The sequence below is a fragment of the Rhea pennata genome, chromosome 16 (genome assembly GCF_028389875.1).
Source record: "Rhea pennata isolate bPtePen1 chromosome 16, bPtePen1.pri, whole genome shotgun sequence".
NCBI lineage: Eukaryota > Metazoa > Chordata > Aves > Rheiformes > Rheidae > Rhea > Rhea pennata.
Genome location: NC_084678.1, coordinates 16,020,260 through 16,039,592, shown reverse-complemented (window position 1 = coordinate 16,039,592; position 19,333 = coordinate 16,020,260). Strand labels below are relative to the sequence as shown.

General features: G+C 45.6%; 1 protein-coding gene across 1 annotated transcript; it reads left to right on the top strand.

Moving 5' to 3' along the window:
- Positions 1-522: 522 nt before the first annotated feature.
- CHRNA4 (cholinergic receptor nicotinic alpha 4 subunit) lies at positions 523-18,918 on the top strand. Its single transcript, XM_062588887.1, has 6 exons — positions 523-583; positions 1,630-1,781; positions 4,638-4,682; positions 4,772-4,881; positions 11,441-12,821; positions 18,793-18,918. The coding sequence occupies exons 1-6, from the start codon at positions 523-525 to the stop codon at positions 18,916-18,918; spliced, it is 1,875 nt and encodes a 624-aa protein (XP_062444871.1).
- Positions 18,919-19,333: the final 415 nt, after the last annotated feature.

Here is a 19,333-nt window from a genome sequence, read left to right as displayed (position 1 = left end):
CTCCTCCTCCTTCTCCTAAGCAGGAGGTGGGCAGGTCTAAAAACATTAAACACACAAACATACTCCACTCGCTCCTCGCTCATCCAAGGACTGGCGTTGGCAGCAGTGGACCACCAGCAGCAGAAGCTGCCCGGAGGGCTTGGGGGAGGGTGAAAACAGCAACAAGGCAACCAAGCAGCTAAGCCTCTCCCGTCGGAAAGGGGAACGGAGCAAGCAGGAGAGCCCGCAGAAGCTCTGCGGTTTGTGCCTGTCTGCAAGGGCTTTCTGCAGCCCCTGCACACCTCTTGCAAGTACTTGTGTGCATCCGTGTCCCAGGGAAGAGCATCCTTCCAGGAGGAAGAGCAGGGAAGCAGCTGGAAGAGAAGAGGAGGGGAGGAATCAGCTATTCTCCCCTGCTAGAGGCAGGTGAAAGAGGGAGAAAGAGCAGTTTAGGGGAATGAAGCTGGAGGATCCAGAGACTCAGGAAGGAAAAGTTGCTCTGCTGGGAGATTCTGCACACTAGAGATTGAGCTCGGCTCCACTATGGGATTTCGCATGTCTGACGGAAACCTCCTCCTTCTGCTGTGCGCCAGCGTCTTCCCCGGTAAGTTTGAGGAGGCTGTTTTTACTCCTGCTCTTCTATTTAGCTCTCTCCTGCCTGTGCCCTGCCACAGGCATGCCCCGTCCTTTGCAGCGAGGCTTTTTCCCCACTCATGCATCCTCCTGCCCCTCCGTTGCAGATCCCCGAAGTACCAGCCTCTACCAAGAGCGGTTTTCTTTTTATTTTCTGGTTATTAACTAATTTAGCAGGGAAACAGTTAAAGTCGTAATGGGGAAGGGGCAGCTGAACCCACACAGGGGCTCAGCCTACCTGCTCCCTGCCAGGTTTTTTTCCCTCGTTATCGAGTGCGTTGATGTGTCTCCCAGCTGCAGCTCCGGCTGGAGAGAAAAGTGCAGCCAGGGCTCAGCGAACACATCCCGTCGGATAAGCCCGGCTCCCTCGCACCCCGCGTCCGCGGGCCAAAGCTGCCGGGTGCCCGGGCAAACGGGCAGGGTCGGCACTCCTCCGGGCAGCGTCCAACTCTCAAAGTCGTTGCTGGGAGAAGCTGCACTCGTCACCCAGTCCATGCCCTTCCTCTCCCCTCACCCACCAATCTGTGAAAGATCAACCATGAAGCTTTGTTTGGAGAGCTGAATTTTTATCTGTTTTTTTATTATTTTTATTTTTCTGATATATTTGATTGCAGCTTTCACGTGTAAATCTGATCCAAGAACCCTGTCTCCTAGTGGGTTTTGCTGGAGAAAAGCTTCTTTCTCCTCTTCGGGTTGCCCTTTCTCGCACACCTAACCTAGCAGGTTACTTTGCTTCCCCGATCCGTGCCCGTACGCCAGCAAAGTGAGCATCCCTCTCTCCCAGCCACAGGCTTCAACACCAGCAGCTCGCCGCAAAGTGGCCAAAAAAATTGTAAACACTTTTGGGGAAGAATGTTCCATGTCGTGTTTTACCAGTGGTTTTAGCAATCAGCCTCTGCTGCAACGGCAATACTGCAGCTGGGGATCAGCCTCGGTGGGTGAAGGGATGCCCGGGGCAGGGCGGAGGGGGGACGTCAGCGGGGCACCGCCTCGCACCCCTCACCGCCCTGCCCGCAGCCCGCGGCCGCGTGGAGACCCGAGCCCACGCCGAGGAGCGGCTCCTGAAGAAGCTCTTCGCCGGCTATAACAAGTGGTCCCGCCCCGTGGCCAATATTTCGGATGTGGTCCTCGTCCGCTTCGGCTTGTCCATCGCCCAGCTCATCGACGTCGTAAGTGCAAGCCGCGAGCGCGACGGGCAACTGAGCTCGAGCGGGTCAGGGCTTTATTTGGTTTGGTCAGAATTTTGGACTTCGCACCAAACCCAGGGAGATGGAGCACAGCATGGCATGGGAGCATCTAGGATAAGGGCCAGAGGACACCGGCTAAGGGAAAACCAAGTAGCTAATTTGGAATTTGAGCCGTAATTATTAACACTGTGATTTACACGAGCTCATAGGTGCAGCGTAAGCTCTGGGACAGAGCTTCCCTAAAGAGCTAGCTCTTTGCTAGCTAATTTGGCAAATACTAGCAAGAAAAATATTCCTGAATATTTGTTCAAACAGAACTTACATGTAGGCAAGCTACAAATGCTATGTACCAAACAGAGTGATTTGTGCTGTGGACTGATACACATTGAAATGGTTTATATAAATATGCGATCTATTTCATAATTTAAATGCATTTATTTATATCAATATAAATTTTATGAAATAGGAGAAAGAACTTTTAGGAATAACGATTGCCGTGATTTTCACTTTCTACCTTGGAGAAGCTGAGGTTTCTTAGCACCAGCACCTCAGCTAGGGATAACTCAGATAGCCAAAGCAGTGAACAGAAATCTTGAATTATCCTCAATACCTTTTTCACACTATGTGTTGCAGTGATCGTTCCTGTTCCCTCCAGACCACAGGAGCTGTTTAGCTTCTTTCTCGGTGGCGGGAAATTAGGATCTTCGTTCTCAGTGAATCCCCAAATATTCAGGCCTTCGATTTGTCATTGAGATTTATTCTGTGTGAGGAGGGAAAAACAGAGAGGCAGGTTTTTCCACAGGGAAGAACAATACTGGGGGCTGCTACGTTCACGTGGGACCAGCGCAGCCGAGCAGCCGTCTGCGTGACGAGCGAGCAGCCCGCTGCGCCACGCGGGCGCGCGGCGTCAGGCCTGAGACGCGAGGAGACGCAGCCCGGCTGAGCCGGGAGCCGGGAAGCGAAGCACACGAGCGTCACGAGTTGCAGCTCCTTAACGTGCAGAAGCATTAGCCTCCAACTGTGCAGTGCAGAGACGGTTTTCTGTTCTCTTCTGCTCCCTTACGTAAGCCTGAGGGATCCAGAGCTGTTTGCCACTGTCGAAACTGTATGGTTTTCATTTGAATAATTGATAAGGCTCAAATGAGGCATCGATGATTGTGGAGGCATAACAGAGACTTTCTACCCTGCAGCTGCTGAACTGTGGAAGCGTGGGATCAATACACGTTTTGTAGTGCTGTGCCCAGAGTACTTCACAAGAAATGATCTTTTCAAATTATGGCAATGTTTAGAAGTGCAACTAGCAGACGCTTCTGTGGAGAGGCTGATGGCTATGTTAGGGGAATAGCTGGAGGAGAGGTCTTCTTCCCTCCCATCCTGTGTGCTGTTGGATAACCCCGCCACCGACGCATCCTCCTGCCTGTCACGGTGGCCTTTGGACCATCTCTGTCCTCCAAACAGCGATACCATGCTGGTGCGAGCCCCGATGTGACTGTGAGACCTGACACTGCTCCCAACAGCAGGAAGTCTGAAAGAGAAATCGGAGTCGTATTCAAATCCCAGTTCCTGCTGACAAAAGCTGGGGCCAGGGGGAGAAAAAAATCAATGTGAAACCTGCCATCCCTCTGTATCCTTAGATCACCCCAGCACACTGAAGTTATTTTGAGACCACAGTAGAGTGATAGGGGATCAAGCCATGAGTCTAGGAGCAGCCACTGAGAAACACATCTGGACTCCTAAGCCCCCGTCTCTGCAGGCCTTTGTGTGGTGCCTTCACCTTGAAAAACGGAGCCATGCAGCCCAGTATCACCATCGGCTGGGAAACCACCCGCTGTCCTCCAGGCCACCTCTGCGCAGAAGCAGGGAACTGTGCTGGCTGAGGCTTAGGCAGTCATTAGCATATTGCAGATCCTCCTACAAGAGAAACCCATGGGACCAGCCTCATCCTCCGCTGAGCCCAGATGGACGGCAGAGCCCTTGGGTATGGTATTGAGGTGTAAAACAGGCAGGATTTTCCGCCAAGACCTGCACACAGCTAGGGAGGAAAATGACGCTGAAAGGACAGCACCTACAACTTTGGGATCTCCGGTCCAGGAACTGTGGTGCAGATCCTCACATATTCACCCTACAAATTGACAAGGGGTGTGGGTGCCCAAGGAGCCTCCTCCAGTGCCATTTCGGGATCTCCCACCTGAGCCCAAAGAAGGAGCTAGATTTGTCCTTCCTCTATTGTTCACTTGAATAGCTATGTATTTTCTAACTGCCTACGACACAAGTTAAGCACTGAAGATGTTTTTTCAAGTGATTTCCTTCTTCGTGCCCTCCTTCACTCTCAGAAAAGGGATGTATTTTGTAGAATGAGGAATACCGTTTAGCTTCAGGTTTCCAGAAATGTATGCACTATTAATGTTTCACAGTATAAGTACTCGTAGATTAAACTGTTGTAATCCATGCATGATGTATGCACACACGTGTGAGGAGGGATGTATTTATCTGGCAATCCCTTTCCTCCTTGCTGAGGTCAGAGGAAGCATTTTCCTCTGCCTGTCCCCATGGTCCCATGCTGAATCCATCGACACTGAGGTAAATCCCCAAAAATTTGAACTGGTCTGTTCACAAGATTGCTTAGGTGCAGGCTCAGCTGTTCAGTAGTATCAAACAGCTGTGCCCTCTCCCATGTTAAATGGCAGAAACATCTGTTTTTTATTTCCAAGATGGAACTTGCATTTATTGCTGAGGTGGTTTATGACTACAGAAATTAATTACAATAAAGAAAAGTTCCATGAGGTCCTTGGGCCTCTTCATCTGCTCCTGTAACAGACATCTGATCTTGCATTTTAGGACGAGAAGAATCAAATGATGACCACAAATGTGTGGGTGAAGCAGGTGGGTGCACTAATAGGTACTTTTCCCTGTTCCTTTTCAGTTTTGCAATCCAAACTCTCCCAACTTTACAACCACCTTGTTTTTGGCAGGAGTGGCATGACTACAAGCTGCGCTGGGACCCCCAAGAATATGAGAATGTCACATCCATCCGTATCCCCTCAGAGCTCATCTGGAGGCCAGATATTGTTCTCTACAACAAGTGAGTGTGAGTGTGGTAACCGGCAGGCAAACCTGGTCCTTGCGCATTTGCTCGATGTATGGCATGAAGGATATTGTTGCAATTTTTGTTACCTTTGGTTCAAGCCTACTTAGTTCTCGTAATACCTGTCCCAGGCATGCCTTAAATGACATGACTGTTCTTCACAAGGGTTTGATTCTTCTGCTGATCCTGTCTCTGGAGAGCAAATTGTGTGGGTGGTATCAGGCATTATTTTATTTTCACATGTGGGAGACATAACTAAGCTGGATTTGAGCTTTCAGTTTCCTCACCATGGAGCTCCCCTCTAAATCTTCACCATCAGCTGGAAAAGCTGATTTCTAAGGATGGCCTTAAATAAGGAAAATATGCTGAAAAATGTCAGATTTGCCATGTCTCCAAATACGGACTAAGTCAAACTCTAATTTTTTTGGTCTTCACTTATACCAAGCTGTGATTTACGTTTTGCTCAGCCTATCATCCCTGATCAATAGCGTTTCCTTCAGGCGGAGTATTTCAGTGCAGAGTGTGTTAGCAGCAGTGAAGGAGGGCTCTTGATACCCGTATTATAAACTCTCTGCAGCTGCTAGGGCAGTGGGGGGCTCGTAGGTTAGTTTTCAGGTCAGCGCAATGCAATTCTAGGATTATTTCTAAATAGATATTTGTACCTGAATGCGAAATGCTCGAAATCTGTCTCCCTCATGGCCACTTCAGGGGGACCAGGTGATTGTTTCCTTTCTTTCCAATGGTGCCTGTATTCTTGGAAAGGGTGTCCACATTCCAAGACTTTCTCCTTGACCCCTCCCCCAACTTTGCTTATCACACCAGAGCTCCCTGGTCTCCTCAGATGCTGGAATACCCCAGCCTCCCTCTCCAGCATTGGCTCCAGAGGAAACACTTGCTGCAAGCATCAAACAAAACCGTCTTTGTATGTGGCTAACTCTCAGCGAAAACACTCACAACGGAAAGCAGACTTATTTTTAATGAATAGTTGCCTGGTTCTAGTTTGATATGATTTTGCTTTAGTTTTCCTAAAAAATGGCTGAGGGAGAAATCTGTCCAGGGGATTGTGAGCTTTGGAGACTATTGAAATTTTTATCTTTTGCAATAGCTTGTCTCTGATCCTCAGTGGTGGGGAGCGATTGCAAACCTCTTGGAAATCACTGGGCCCTCACATAGCAGCTCTGAGAGATTAGGCCAATGGAAATGATTAATTCATAGGCACGTGGGCCTTTCTACAGGGACACACTCTGAGCAGAATATTATACGACAAGTGTTTCACATTGCAGCCCAGAAAGTGCTCACAGCTTCCACTGGAGAAACTGAATGTGCCTATCTGTCTTATGTATGGAGAAATCACTGCTTAATTAATGATGGTGATAAAGATTATCATTTTAGGAGCTTCTGAAGACTGCTGGGTTAGACAGGACTGCCAAAGGAAATGATCAAAGTTTTATGCAAACCAGGCCCTCATAGTTCAAGCCACCCAGCTGCTGGTGCGCAAGGGTCTGATGTGTTGGCTTTCCATCTACCTCCTTGGCTCACCACACTCTCCTCGGGTGACTGAGCATGGGCCACCACGGGAGGACCTTAGTGCTAAAGCAGAAGGCCTAGAAGGCCTCTGCCACTCTGCTGCTGTGCTCTGGACCTCCTAGTGCCCCAGCTATCTAAATACAACTCTCCCTTTCTCTATATTAATCATCAATAATCATATATTCTGCTATTGATTACCATGAGTCTATCATGCATTTTTAATTGGTTACTTTATCCATGAATTAAACATGTATGTAGGCGCCAACCATTAGCCCGTAATGGTTTTCCGTTACTTCTACACCTCTTTAATACTATATTTGCCCTCGCTCTTTCAAACAGCGTCAAACATATCTTACATGGATTATTTTTTGTCTCGGGATGTTTAATCAGCATTCTGCACTTCTGTCTTCTAGCTAGCAAGTTATGAGCCATGCCTCCAGCTGCAGTCATTATTTTAGTTGCACTGCTTACAAGGTGCACTGGCAGAGTTACGACACTTCTGTTTGGGATACTATGCTTTGAAAAAAAAGAGCTTCCGGATGGAAGATTCAGCTAATGTCTCTTGTTTTCATCTTAGGGAATATACAGAAATGGTGAAATTTAAATTGATTTCAGATTTGCATCTTTAAGGAAACCTAACCACTTGTGAATTATTCTCATATCTAAGCTCATTATTGTCAAAAACTTCCATTTATTCATTATATGAGGCCCAAATTAAATCAGTAAACTTGGCTGGTTTGGCCTAGAGAGTATTTGTAAGTTGTCAGCATTCATAAAGGATCTAAAATCAAATTAATATCCTATGGGGAAATTAATATGCTGTTGGGTTTTCAGGCTTGATGAGATAAGTTCCAAGGCTCTGTAAATAGTTCCTGCTAGATGTGACAAAACATATGTATAACAGAGGAATGAGTTAATAGTGAAATGACAGAGCCTCTCTTTTTCTTTGCCAAGAAGGCCAGCTGTTCTCTGTCTGAGGTTGTGAAGGTTCTACAGGCACAATCAAATCATTTATAAATGAATTATCTAATCCTCTGCATTGGCTTCTTTTCCCATTCATGAATGGACTTGAAGCACATTTTATGTTTTCTGGGTATATTTAAAGTGAAAGTGAGCTTTGTTGGCTTGTTCTCAACTGGGTAGTCATGACAGCACCGTAGCATTTCTTTTCCCTGGCCTGGTGATTGTAATACCTGGGAAGAAGCTCAGACTTCAGAATTTCCTTTTCTCAGTATTTTCTGGTGTTAGCTGTTCCAGAAAGCTATTCCTGCTTTAGCCTTAACAGCCACAAAAATGAATAAAAGGCAAGATTGCACATGAAGAGAATTCAAATACAGTTTCTGTAATTAGGAGAAGGAAATATCTTCAGGAATTCACCCAGGGCTAATACGGACACAAAGCATTACTGGTCTTCGTTAGAAGATCAGCTGGTAGGCAGCTTTCAAAAATCATGGGAAGAAGATGGAGAGTTCTTTTGAACTATACTGTAGTGACTTGTTCTTTTTGAACTACACTACCGTGTTTGCAACCAGTGAGGCATATGGAATGACACTAGTTTCCTGACTCATCCCAAGGCTATTTGGAAAAGAAATACCAGAAAATGCCCTTGTCTAACTTTAAAAATATCGGAAACATTCTTGACATTTTTCTGTGTTTGCGTTTACTGACTCTTCCCAACAGAGTATATCTTGTCATTTCGTACTAGATTGTGCTTACGAAGGACCTTTAATTGCTATTTCACACTTAAACTTTCCTGATTCATCTGGGAAGTTTAGATGACTATGATTTTAGAGACAAATTGTATTTCTAGATGCCTTTGAGATTTGCCCTCAAGCTCTTTCTAGAAATACAGGAACAGATAGAAGGAAATCTATAAGAGAGATCTCTCTCATGGGTTCTTGCTGAGTTGGCGTCCAAGCCCTTCTCCTACCTTTATTCTTGGGACAGAGCTGGAGTCTCCAGTCTCCAAAGTGCTGATGAGGATTCTTGGTAAATGGAAGAGTCAAAGCAAAATGCGCAAATTGAGCATTGCTTAGAGCCCTGTGATGAAATAAGCACAAGATTCTCATTGTAACACTGCCACTTCTGAGACAAATGCTCATATTTACTGAGGATTGATAGGAATTTCCATTACCAATGATTTAAAAACATCTGAAGCAAGCAAAAACTGAGATAGGACCTACAGAAGTACATATCTCCACATAGATATCTACATCTGGCGTACCTGTGATGTAGATGGTCTCATCTATCTTGTACCCAAGAAGCCAAGATATTAGAGATATTCAAAACCCAACTGGATAAGGTCCTCAGCAACATGCTGTAGCTGATCCTGCTTTCAACTAGACAGTCTCCAAAGGTCCCTTCCAACCTCAAGTATTCTGTGATCCTCTGAATTTGTTGTGACCATTTTGACAGTACAAAATAGTTGCTAAACAAAGAATTCTGTAATTTGCCTTTGGAGAGTATCTTAATGTGAAGATCACAGATGCATCTAATGTTTACCACGTTGTTTGTAAAGGTCTTGTGACCTTGTTCTGTATTGGTTAGTGCTGTCATCTGACAAATGCATCAAATGAGGGATATTTTAGCTCTATCTATATATACATATAGCTAATTTTCAGGCTTTTAAAGCTCTGTTTGGATTAAAATAGTATAATCAGAAATTAAAATAAATGTGTGCCTCATTTACATGCATTCTGAAAACATTTAATTTGTGACATGATGTATCTTCCAAGTGCAGGGGAAATAGAAACTGGCAAAAAAAAAATCTCCATCAGCAGAGCTTTTTAATGAAGCATAGCTGACGTCTGCTGGACTTTATAATAAATAAAGCTAATAAAGCTCTGGTACTTTATTACTGACAGATATTTAGAGCTGCCAGGTCAGAGTAATCGAGTGAGTCTGACTATCTTAATTCTCCTAAGTCCTTGCTGTGATGTTTGCCTTTCACTAGCTCATTCTTCCAAATGGTTTTTCATGACAACTGTCACAACATAGTGATCTAGATTGAATTAGATGAAAATGTGTTTCCACTATAAAGGAATGACTGCAAACCAGATTTGCCCTGTCCCACTATATCAGAGGTCCTTTGTGTCTAAGGAAATATTCACATTACACAGTCAGAGCTGTTGGTATAACTTGGCTGAGAATGGGCTTTCCCACAGCAAAACCTTCTGCAAGGAAACAGGGTTTCCCCAGGCTTGTATCTCCAGACTTCGTTTGCGGTCAGTTGGCGCAACTTCATCCCGCAGAGGAGACAGGGGAAAGACTTTGGAAGACCATCAACAGTCAGGTGACATTGTTGGCTCCCTCTCATGTCAAAATGAACAGATTCACTCAGAATGAAGACCTCTCTCTAGGATCACCCCCACATTGCTGGCATGGTCCTGGACTGTAAATTGCACATAAGGAATAGGAAAGGAAAGGAAAGGAAAGGAAAGGAAAGGAAAGGAAAGGAAAGGAAAGGAAAGGAAAGGAAAGGAAAGGAAAGGAAAGGAAAGGAAAGGAAAGGAAAGGAAAGGAAAGGAAAGGAAAGGAAAGGAAAAGAAAGGAAAGGAAAGGAAAGGAAAGGAAAGGAAAGGAAAGGAAAGGAAAAGAAAGGAAAGGAAAGGAAAGGAAAGGAAAGGAAAGGAAAGGAGAGGAAAGGAGAGGAAAGGAGAGGAAAGGAGAGGAAGAGGAAGAGGGAAGAGTGGGCTAGATGGTACAATGATAACACTCTTTTATTTGTGTTGAAGAAAAGGCTATGGCGGTCTCTGCCTTGACCCCTATGGGACAGCAGCCTGGGTTTGTGCATATTTTTAGCTTTTCTGACTTAAATAACAGGAAATATTAAAGCTTTAGAGAAAGTTCCATGGATAAAAGGCACCGAGTCCTTCTGTGTTCCTTTGATTTCCAAAATCTGACACAAGCAACAAAGGCTTTCCATTATAGAAAGAAAAAAGTTTAGTTAAAAACCCCAGTTTTTCACCAAGCAATAATTCTAAGACTGTTTTTCCATTATTTCAACCAACCTGGAAAACTATCTCAGAGCTAAAGATCTGGGCAGTGATCCTGGGGGTTCTGCCTGTGCCTCCAGCAGCTGGAAAGGGCCCTGGTGGATCTTCCCAATGGAGTTTATCATGGTGTGGAATGGGAGTGGTCTGAGCCCGGTGCTTCGGCACCACACGGCTGTTGCCACAGCGGAGCACTGCAGCGGCTGAAGGAGTTTGCTGCTGGTTTGGAAAGAGGCTGCAGCCTGGGTCAGCTCCAGCCAGGAGGGTTTGGCAGGCAGCAGAAAGCTTTCTAGCTATGTCACACTGAATAATTCATGTCAGGGTCTTAGCAGAATCTCTCCTTTCCCTTCTCGGCTTCTTTGTTGTTTAGTAGCGTTGTTGCTTGCCACCGCTCTGCTTCTTACAGCTGGCCTCTTGCTTGGTATCCAAAGACTTTGCAGCACCTCGAGTGCATAAGAAGGTCCCAGATCCCTCCCTGCTACTGTGCCTTTCTCTGCTGATGTGGTCCTCAGCAGAGGGAAGCATAGATGGATCGCTCTCCAAAGAGTCCAGCTTCCCGGATTCCTTCTGCCTTTTCCGATTGGCTTGTTAGAAAATGTCCTGAGTGCATTTTTCAGAAGCCAGGCACTAAATAGGCTTTTTCTTTAGTAAGAGTTACAAAGTCTCAGAAAAGTCTAAAGATAGAATATTGTCACAGCTGTCATATTTAAAATCTCCCTGCAGATGTGATGGAATAATTTTCTTCACCTGTTGTCCTGGAAAGGCAGGCAGCAGGGCTGTGTGCCCTAGATCTCTCTTGGGCATATTCTCTCAGAATATGATCCGCATTTTGGGATATCACCTTCAAGGTCTAACTTTGTTGTCCTCTCACTCAAGTGGCACACAGATGTGGCAGGTGTATGCATTGAGGAGGTTTTCCAGATGTACATGTGTTCTGCCTGCCTAGGTGTGAGAACACTTGTTAAAAGTAATCTCTAGCTTGCAAGCTTTGAAGACACTATTTCCTCAGTCTTTTCTTATCTTACATCTCTTCCCAGTGCTGATGGTGACTTTGCAGTCACCCACCTGACCAAGGCCCACCTCTTCTATGATGGGAGAATTAAATGGATGCCACCTGCTATCTATAAAAGCTCCTGCAGCATCGATGTTACCTTCTTCCCCTTTGACCAGCAGAACTGTACAATGAAGTTTGGCTCCTGGACCTATGACAAAGCCAAGATAGACTTGGTGAGCATGCACAGCCATGTGGACCAGCTCGACTACTGGGAGAGTGGAGAATGGGTCATCATAAATGCTGTGGGCAATTACAACAGCAAGAAATATGAATGCTGCACGGAGATCTACCCTGATATAACTTACTCCTTCATCATCAGGAGGCTGCCCTTGTTCTATACAATCAATCTGATCATCCCCTGCCTGCTGATCTCTTGCCTGACTGTCTTGGTCTTCTACTTGCCCTCTGAGTGTGGAGAGAAGATAACCTTGTGCATCTCAGTGCTGCTGTCACTCACTGTGTTCCTGTTGCTCATCACAGAGATCATCCCTTCAACCTCCTTGGTCATCCCCCTGATTGGAGAGTATCTCCTCTTCACCATGATATTTGTCACCTTGTCTATCATCATCACTGTCTTTGTGCTCAATGTGCACCACCGTTCCCCACGTACCCACACTATGCCTGACTGGGTGAGGAGAATCTTCCTTGACATAGTCCCACGGCTCCTTTTTATGAAACGGCCCTCTGCAGTGAAAGATAATTGTAAGAAGCTCATTGAATCCATGCACAAAATAACTAGCGCACCAAGGCTTTGGTCTGAGACTGACATGGAACCCAACTTCACTACCTCATCTTCCCCAAGCCCCCAGAGTAATGAGCCATCACCCACATCTTCCTTCTGTGCCCATCTTGAGGAGCCAGCCAAGCCCCAACCTGTCTGCAAATCCCCTTCCAGCCAGTACACTGTGCTGCACCCAGAGCCCATTCAGGTGTCCTGCTCCTCACCACAGTCCTCCTGCCATCCCCTGAGTGACACCCAGAGCACATCCATCTCGAAAGGCAGATCATTAAGTGTTCAGCAGATGTACAGTCCCAATAAAGCAGAGGAAGGGAGCATCCGCTGTAGGTCTCGGAGCATCCAGTATTGCTACCTGCAGGAGGATTCCTCCCAGACCAATGGCCAGTCCTGTGGCTCTCCAGCATCCCAACGGTGCCACCTAAATGAAGATCAACCCCAGCATAAGCCCCATCTGTGCAAATGTAAGTGCAAAAAGAACGAGGCTGCTGGCATGACAGGTCAAGGGACCAACACTCACAGTGCCAAAGAGCAACATCTTCTGTTGATGTCCCCGGCCCTGAAGCTGGCAGTGGAAGGAGTTCATTATATTGCAGACCACCTACGAGCAGAAGATGCAGACTTCTCAGTAAGTGTGCTAATTTAGCCTGTTATCCTCGGGTAAGTCAAAAACCATCTACTAAGAGAGACCCACCAAACCCGCGGGCTATACAGATCATGTATTTGCTAGTATAGGCTCTGCCACCCTCTGTCACAGCCTCTGGACCCACTGGTCACTGCAGGCATGACTGCAGTGTTTGTTCCTGGGTCTTGGTAGGCCTGTGGGCTGAGAGGGTGGCATAGCCAGACCGCACTCAGGGCTGCAGCAGAGCAATAGGATTCTCCAGAAGAAAACAGAAGTAAAGTTGTTGTCAGATATGTTAGAAGGACCAGCTGTGAAAAAGAATAGTAATTACCCCCATCCCTTATTTATTTATTTATTGGGTGGGGGAATTTTAACTTATTTTTCTTTTTTGAATTCAAAACTTAGCGAGGACACAGTAATCCTTTGGCACTCCAAAGTCTGAACCTTTGCAAAATCCCTCTAGTTGCAACCAAGAATGAGATTTTAGTCAAGGGCCCAGATTCACTCAACACAGTGAATTTGCCCTTGCCTGCTATAGGAAACAGCAGTGAAATTTATTGTTTCACCATCACTGAGAATGGTATCATCAGGTGCACTTTAATTTAATTAATTTAATTTTGGTTGCTACAAGATGGCCTTAACAGCCAAACTTTGGTGGTTTCTCAGTTCACAATGAGGTGTGTTAAACATCTCTTGTGAGATGCTGAGAGCTGCAAATGCCTCTGACTTCTGTAAGAGCTGTTACTGGAGCACCCCTTGGCATTGCTGGGTAAAACTCATCCCCAAAGCTATTACCAAGGAACAGGAAGCCCATCAGCTGTAGGAAGCAGCTAAAATTAGGAAAGAAGGAGAAACAAAAAGCAGTCATCTCTTGGGAATTTATCTGACTTTCGCTTTATAGATATGCCTCTGACAGACAGAGATTTAGCATTCTCTGTTTTCTATTAAGTATCGACTCCGGTTATTGAGTTTGGCAAAGTAAATTACCCAGAATAGGTTATGGATATGGGCAGTATGCAGTAGCATGGGGATATGTTTGGTTTGGCATGACTTGATTCTTCATTAGTGGGCTTCCGCTGGAGCAGGTGGGTCTGTCTGCGGGAAGGTGGGTAGACAGACGAATTTCACACATACTCTGAAGGGGTAAATGTGTCTAAAAGGGTGAGAAGGAAAGACAGACTCAAAGTGCTTCTTCCACTGGAGTGGAAAATGTTGTTACACGTACAAGGAGCAAGTCCTTCTGCACCTCTTGTAGCTCTTCCCCTATGACACTAGGGATATAATGTGCTACTTAATTATGGCAGTACTGAAGGAAGCTGCAAGATAACCTGATGTTAGTATTCTTGCATTAAAGAGAAGTCTTATCTGGCCTTTCCCACATGGATCAGTCAACAAAAGCATTTTTTTCAGCTGTGTTTATAGTTTGATTGTCTTAAGATTTACAGTCAGTGTAAGCCATGCTGCTTTTTTGCAATACTTCTTGGGCATGGAGAGTGTCTTTATTCACAGCACTGAGCACTTAGCTATATAAGCAGCAACAACAAAAGATTACGTGCTACTATCCACTTATGCACCTTCTGCTACCACACTGAGATGTTTCTGTTCTTTAATGTCTTTCACTTCACAACATTCCTTTGAGGGGATAACTGTTTATTCCTCATTTTGAGGACTGACAGCCAAAACGCAGAGATGAGGTGACTTGTTCAAGGTTGCAGAACAAATCTGTGGCAGAGAAGGGATGTGAATCCCCATCTCCATTAGTCAACAGTACAGATCTCTCTGCGGGGCTAAGGCGCTTCACAGATGTTTTAGGACTACTGGCATTTAACTCTGCTCTTTCCCACTAAGAGTAATCACAAATAAATCCACAGAATTCAGTTGTTTTTGACTCGTACATTTTCCCATGGTGCAATTGAAAGAATATTGCACCAACAATACTTCTCATTTCTACTGATCCTCTTTCTGGTAAGCTTGTGGCTGTCAAACAAGAACCAAGTCAATAAGCATCATGGAGTCTTTCTTTAAAATGAAAAGAGTCTTCAGAGTCCACCAGTTTTCTTCTTGTACCCTGCTCTGCTCTTCCCTTTTGAAATGAAGCAATTATCCTGGGCAGAAAGAAATTCTCGGTGGCAAACATCAAAAGCAGAAGTAGAGCAGTTTTGCTGGCTCTGACCAGACCCTTTGCGCCAGCCCAGCCCGCTGCCAAAAGCATCTGGAAAACATCCAGCAACAAGGTGATGGCGAATGGAGGACAGCCACTGCCAGGACCACCGATGCACCAGGCTCCGCTGGAATAGCTTGGCCAGCCTGTGATACAAAACTATCTATCTCATTTGATGGCCAAACCACCTCACCAGCATTTCAAAGCCATAGGGAGCTTGACAATATTCTCAGAAACTAACAGAGAAGCAGACGTCCCCACCCTGGCATGATGGTAAAACAGATTACCCAACTGTCCGCAATTTTCTACTCTTTCTCAGCAATTGTGGGCCGCACTGTAGGCAGAGTTCAGTGTTTGGAGGATTTGCTGAACCTAGTCTAAGTTTTTTCTTGTTCTGGATCCAAGTCAAGTGGGAATTTTTCTGGATGGAAATGAAAGAGAAGAAAGAAATACTATCACTTGCAATTGAAATTTAATGTAAGGAACAGAGCTGAGCTAACAAAATGGGAAATTATTGGGAAAAAAAAATCAGTACTCTGAAATTTGCTTTCATCTTAAAAATCAAACTGTGGCGTTTATCCCTGGGATGCAAGTTTCCAAGGAATACATCAGCAGACACCTCTAATGTAGCTGCAGCCCCTTGGACAAGCTCTCTGTCTCTTGGGCAATATTTTTAGAGAAATACATCTCCCCAGAATAGGAACAGAGCTTCTTTTGAAGTTTCTGTCTTTTTCCTAAAGCAACATTGCCACAGGGCAGTGTTTCTAAATTAAAAGTAAATAGCTTGTTTAATTAAGTGCTTCAGCAAAAAAGAAAATGGGAAATGCAAGGAGCAGTTGCTTGCTACAACAATATCTGCAAACACAGACACAAAGGTACTCTGGGGAAAATGCAAGAAGAATGAATCACTCCAGCATATGTTAAAAACACCATTAGAAATTAATTACAGACTGAGAAGCAAGACAAGCTGGATGTCACATGAGCCAAAATAACCAGACAACCAACACTCCCATCCAGAAAACCTCATCATCTCTCTCATGACTACGCTAATAGAAAGTCTTTGAAGAAGGCTTAGAAATAAAATGGGAGAGAGTAAATCTTAAAGGGAGGGAACGTGAGATCATCTCACCAGTTTATTTTTAACAAAGTACAATAAACCCCACACAGGACTGCTCTAATCTGTGTTTCAGGCTATAGCTCATGAGGATCAGCTGCTACTTGGAGGTCCCTGAGGTGCCTCAGCCCACCAGTCAAACTCCTGGGCTCCTGCCCTAGTCCCATGGCTCGGGTTTGGAAGGAGCTGCACCAGGGAAGCAGAAACATGGGCTTCACCAGAGCCACAGAGTCCTGAACATTTCAAGACTTCGGGGGTGGGGGAATCAGCTGGTTCCTGCCCCTGATCCTTTCCCTAAAGTAGTTTTGAGTGAGATCACACTCAAAAATACAGATCAGAACTTGGGCTGCCAGATGTTGACAGCTGCATACCTGTTGGCAGAGATGCTGATGCAGATCATGTTCCACGTGTTTTACCAGAGAGTTTCAGTTAAAGAAAATGTATGCAGTCAGCCAAAAATAATAATTCTTTTCCTTCTGCTCTGTTTTTTCATAATGTCTCCATAATTTTCAATTTCCCCCTTCTGTGCTCTCAATCTGAAGCTGGATATTGATTTAGAAACATCTGATGCACTCCCAGCCATCATTTTCAAGATTGGCTGAGTTTTTTATGTACATGCCATTGCATCTGAAAGCAAATTTCTGTTGACCTTTTCAAATTGTTCCTCTTCTCCCATTCTCTCTCTTTTTTTTCTCTCTTTCTCTCAAAAAGAAACTTCTGTAGGTCATTTCTTGTCTTGGAGTGAGCTGTCACTTACTAGCACAAATACTTACGAAAGTTTATTTCACTAGAATGAGAGAATATTTCCTCAATCCAAACTCCCAGTTGGACATCAGATTATAAAATGCAAATTTTCTTCACTCTTTGGTTACATCATGAGCCACTAAACCCTGGAAGCTATCACCCAGCGCTTGCTTAGCCATCCTTCTTACTGGCAATATTAAGCATCAGACTGAGAGAGTCTCACCCCAACTCTCAGCAAACAATGAACAAATCAGTAAATTGGTGCAGCAAAGGGAAATTATCCACAGTGACCTTACGCCTGGATAAGAGAATTCCTTTGAATTTTGAGAGCTGCTATTTCTTTTACTCTCCATGATTATAGAGCATTGTGCTAGGTGCTGTGAAAGAATAGTTTCCCCCAGGAAGGTAACAAGCTCCAGGATAAGTCTCTGCTTGGTTACGTCTCCATGAAGTTATGCTAGTTCGACAGAGAATAAAATTATCCATTGCATGGAAACATACAATTGATTCTTACACTTTTGAAAATATTCCAAGTATTCCTGAAACTGAAGATTGGGAGTTCAGAGAACAAACTGGGGGGAAGTATTACTCACTCTCCGGGGCTCACCTCTAATTTCCCACGTTACGAAGCTGCACGCTGAGCCAGGGAGCTGCAGCAATACCAGGTGGCCTAAAGGCCTGAATAAGCAAATAATCAGCGGTGTCGTTAACGCGGTCACTTTGCAGGCATTGCTTCGGCTGGGTGCTGTCCATGTTAAGGCACGGAGTGGGCACGGGTGCTTAGCAAATACAGTTGAAGATTCATACTTGGTTGGGGAAGGGCTGAACAAGCCGAAATGAAGTGAATGCATATATCCTGCCTGCAGGATATATCCTTTCCATGCACAAGCCGGCCCCGTGCCTTTGGTGGGTTTGGGCTACGGCGCAGCCACCGTTTGCTGAGGCCGGCAGGACGTGCAGGTGGAAGCAACCACAGCCGGCAGGAGCGGCAGCCGCTGTGGCCTCTGCTTCCATCTCCCAGGGGAGCCGGGAGTAGCAAACCCAGCTCTAAGGCTGATTGATTTTAGTCTCGTCCTCGAGGGGCGGAGGGGCCTTTTCTCCCCTCGCCCCTGGGGAGGTTCGAGCCAGCTCCGGCCGAGGTGGTTCCCCTGCAGAGCGAGGCGGCGCGCCACGGTCCAGCCCAGGGCTCGAGGCAGCGGCAGGGCTGTTCATCGCGGAGCAGGACGTTAGAGGGAATTACAACGGGCAGAGCCGCGTCAGTTAAAACGCTGCCATCCGATCGGGCCTCTTCCTGGGAAAGAAATTAATAGCAGCAATATAATAAGAGAGGTTTTCGTGTGCATGTGGTTTCTTACTTAATGAAATCACCATTTACAAGAATTCTTTCTTGCTGGTATAAATGAGTATTAGACCTCCCTGGAGAGGAATTGCTGGAAAACCCTCCCACAGCAAGACAAAAGTGGATGAAGATGACCACTGCTTTTATTTGCAAGTTTGTTTTCACTTCCTACTCTGTCAAAGCAGTAAATCCCTTCTTAGAAAGAATTTGGCTTCATCAATCTGTGAGTGAGTCTGGGAAAATTAATACTTTTTTCCCCCTCTCAGCTTGAACACATGCCCAGTTACAGCTGTTGCTCATGGAAAATGGGACTGAGTGCGTAGATAAGCTTAATCACCCGCTGGCCTATGTCATCCGTGGAGAGTTGTGAACAGTGTGCAATTGCACACGCACTCCCTGCGAGACTGGAAATCGGACCCCCGCGTAGCTGCCAGAACAAACCTTGGCCAACACACAGGACTGTGGCATGTTAAACAGACCCCTCCCTTCCCTGCTCTCTCTGGACCTAAATTAAAATAGTATATTTTGGAATAAAGCACTAATAGTCTCACTAAGCTTCAGTCTGGATAAAGCATTAATAATTGTAATAATTGCCCTTTCCTCTCTGTGTTCCCAGGTGAAGGAAGACTGGAAGTATGTTGCAATGGTCATCGACCGAATCTTTCTCTGGATGTTCATCATCGTGTGCTTGCTGGGAACTGTTGGTCTCTTCCTCCCACCCTGGCTGGCAGGAATGATCTAAATATAATCCCAGAAAAAAGAAAGTATATCCCACTCGATGGGTTTTAGTTCACCTGGAAGGGGATGAGCAGAGGAACGGAGACACCTCTTGAATAATTTACTGGGCGTCTGTGCATGAGTTGCTCCGGAGCGCTCTGAGAACGCTCTCTGAGGTTACACCACTTTGCCAAGCCATTCTCATCTCCTCCATCTAAGTTAAGGGAAAAGTTGTTATTCAAGTTTGTACATAGCATGGTGGCATTCATTGACAAATATTCAGCAACGCGAGAGCAGGAGCGTGTTCTCCACAGCAGCACGTGCAGAGGCTTCGTGCATACCAACCAGCCCCGGGCAAGCTAGCTCCACTCATCTTCAGAGGTCCCGGTGTGCCCTGCCTAGTAAGTTCACCCCGTCAAGCTGATATGGGTCAGGACTCT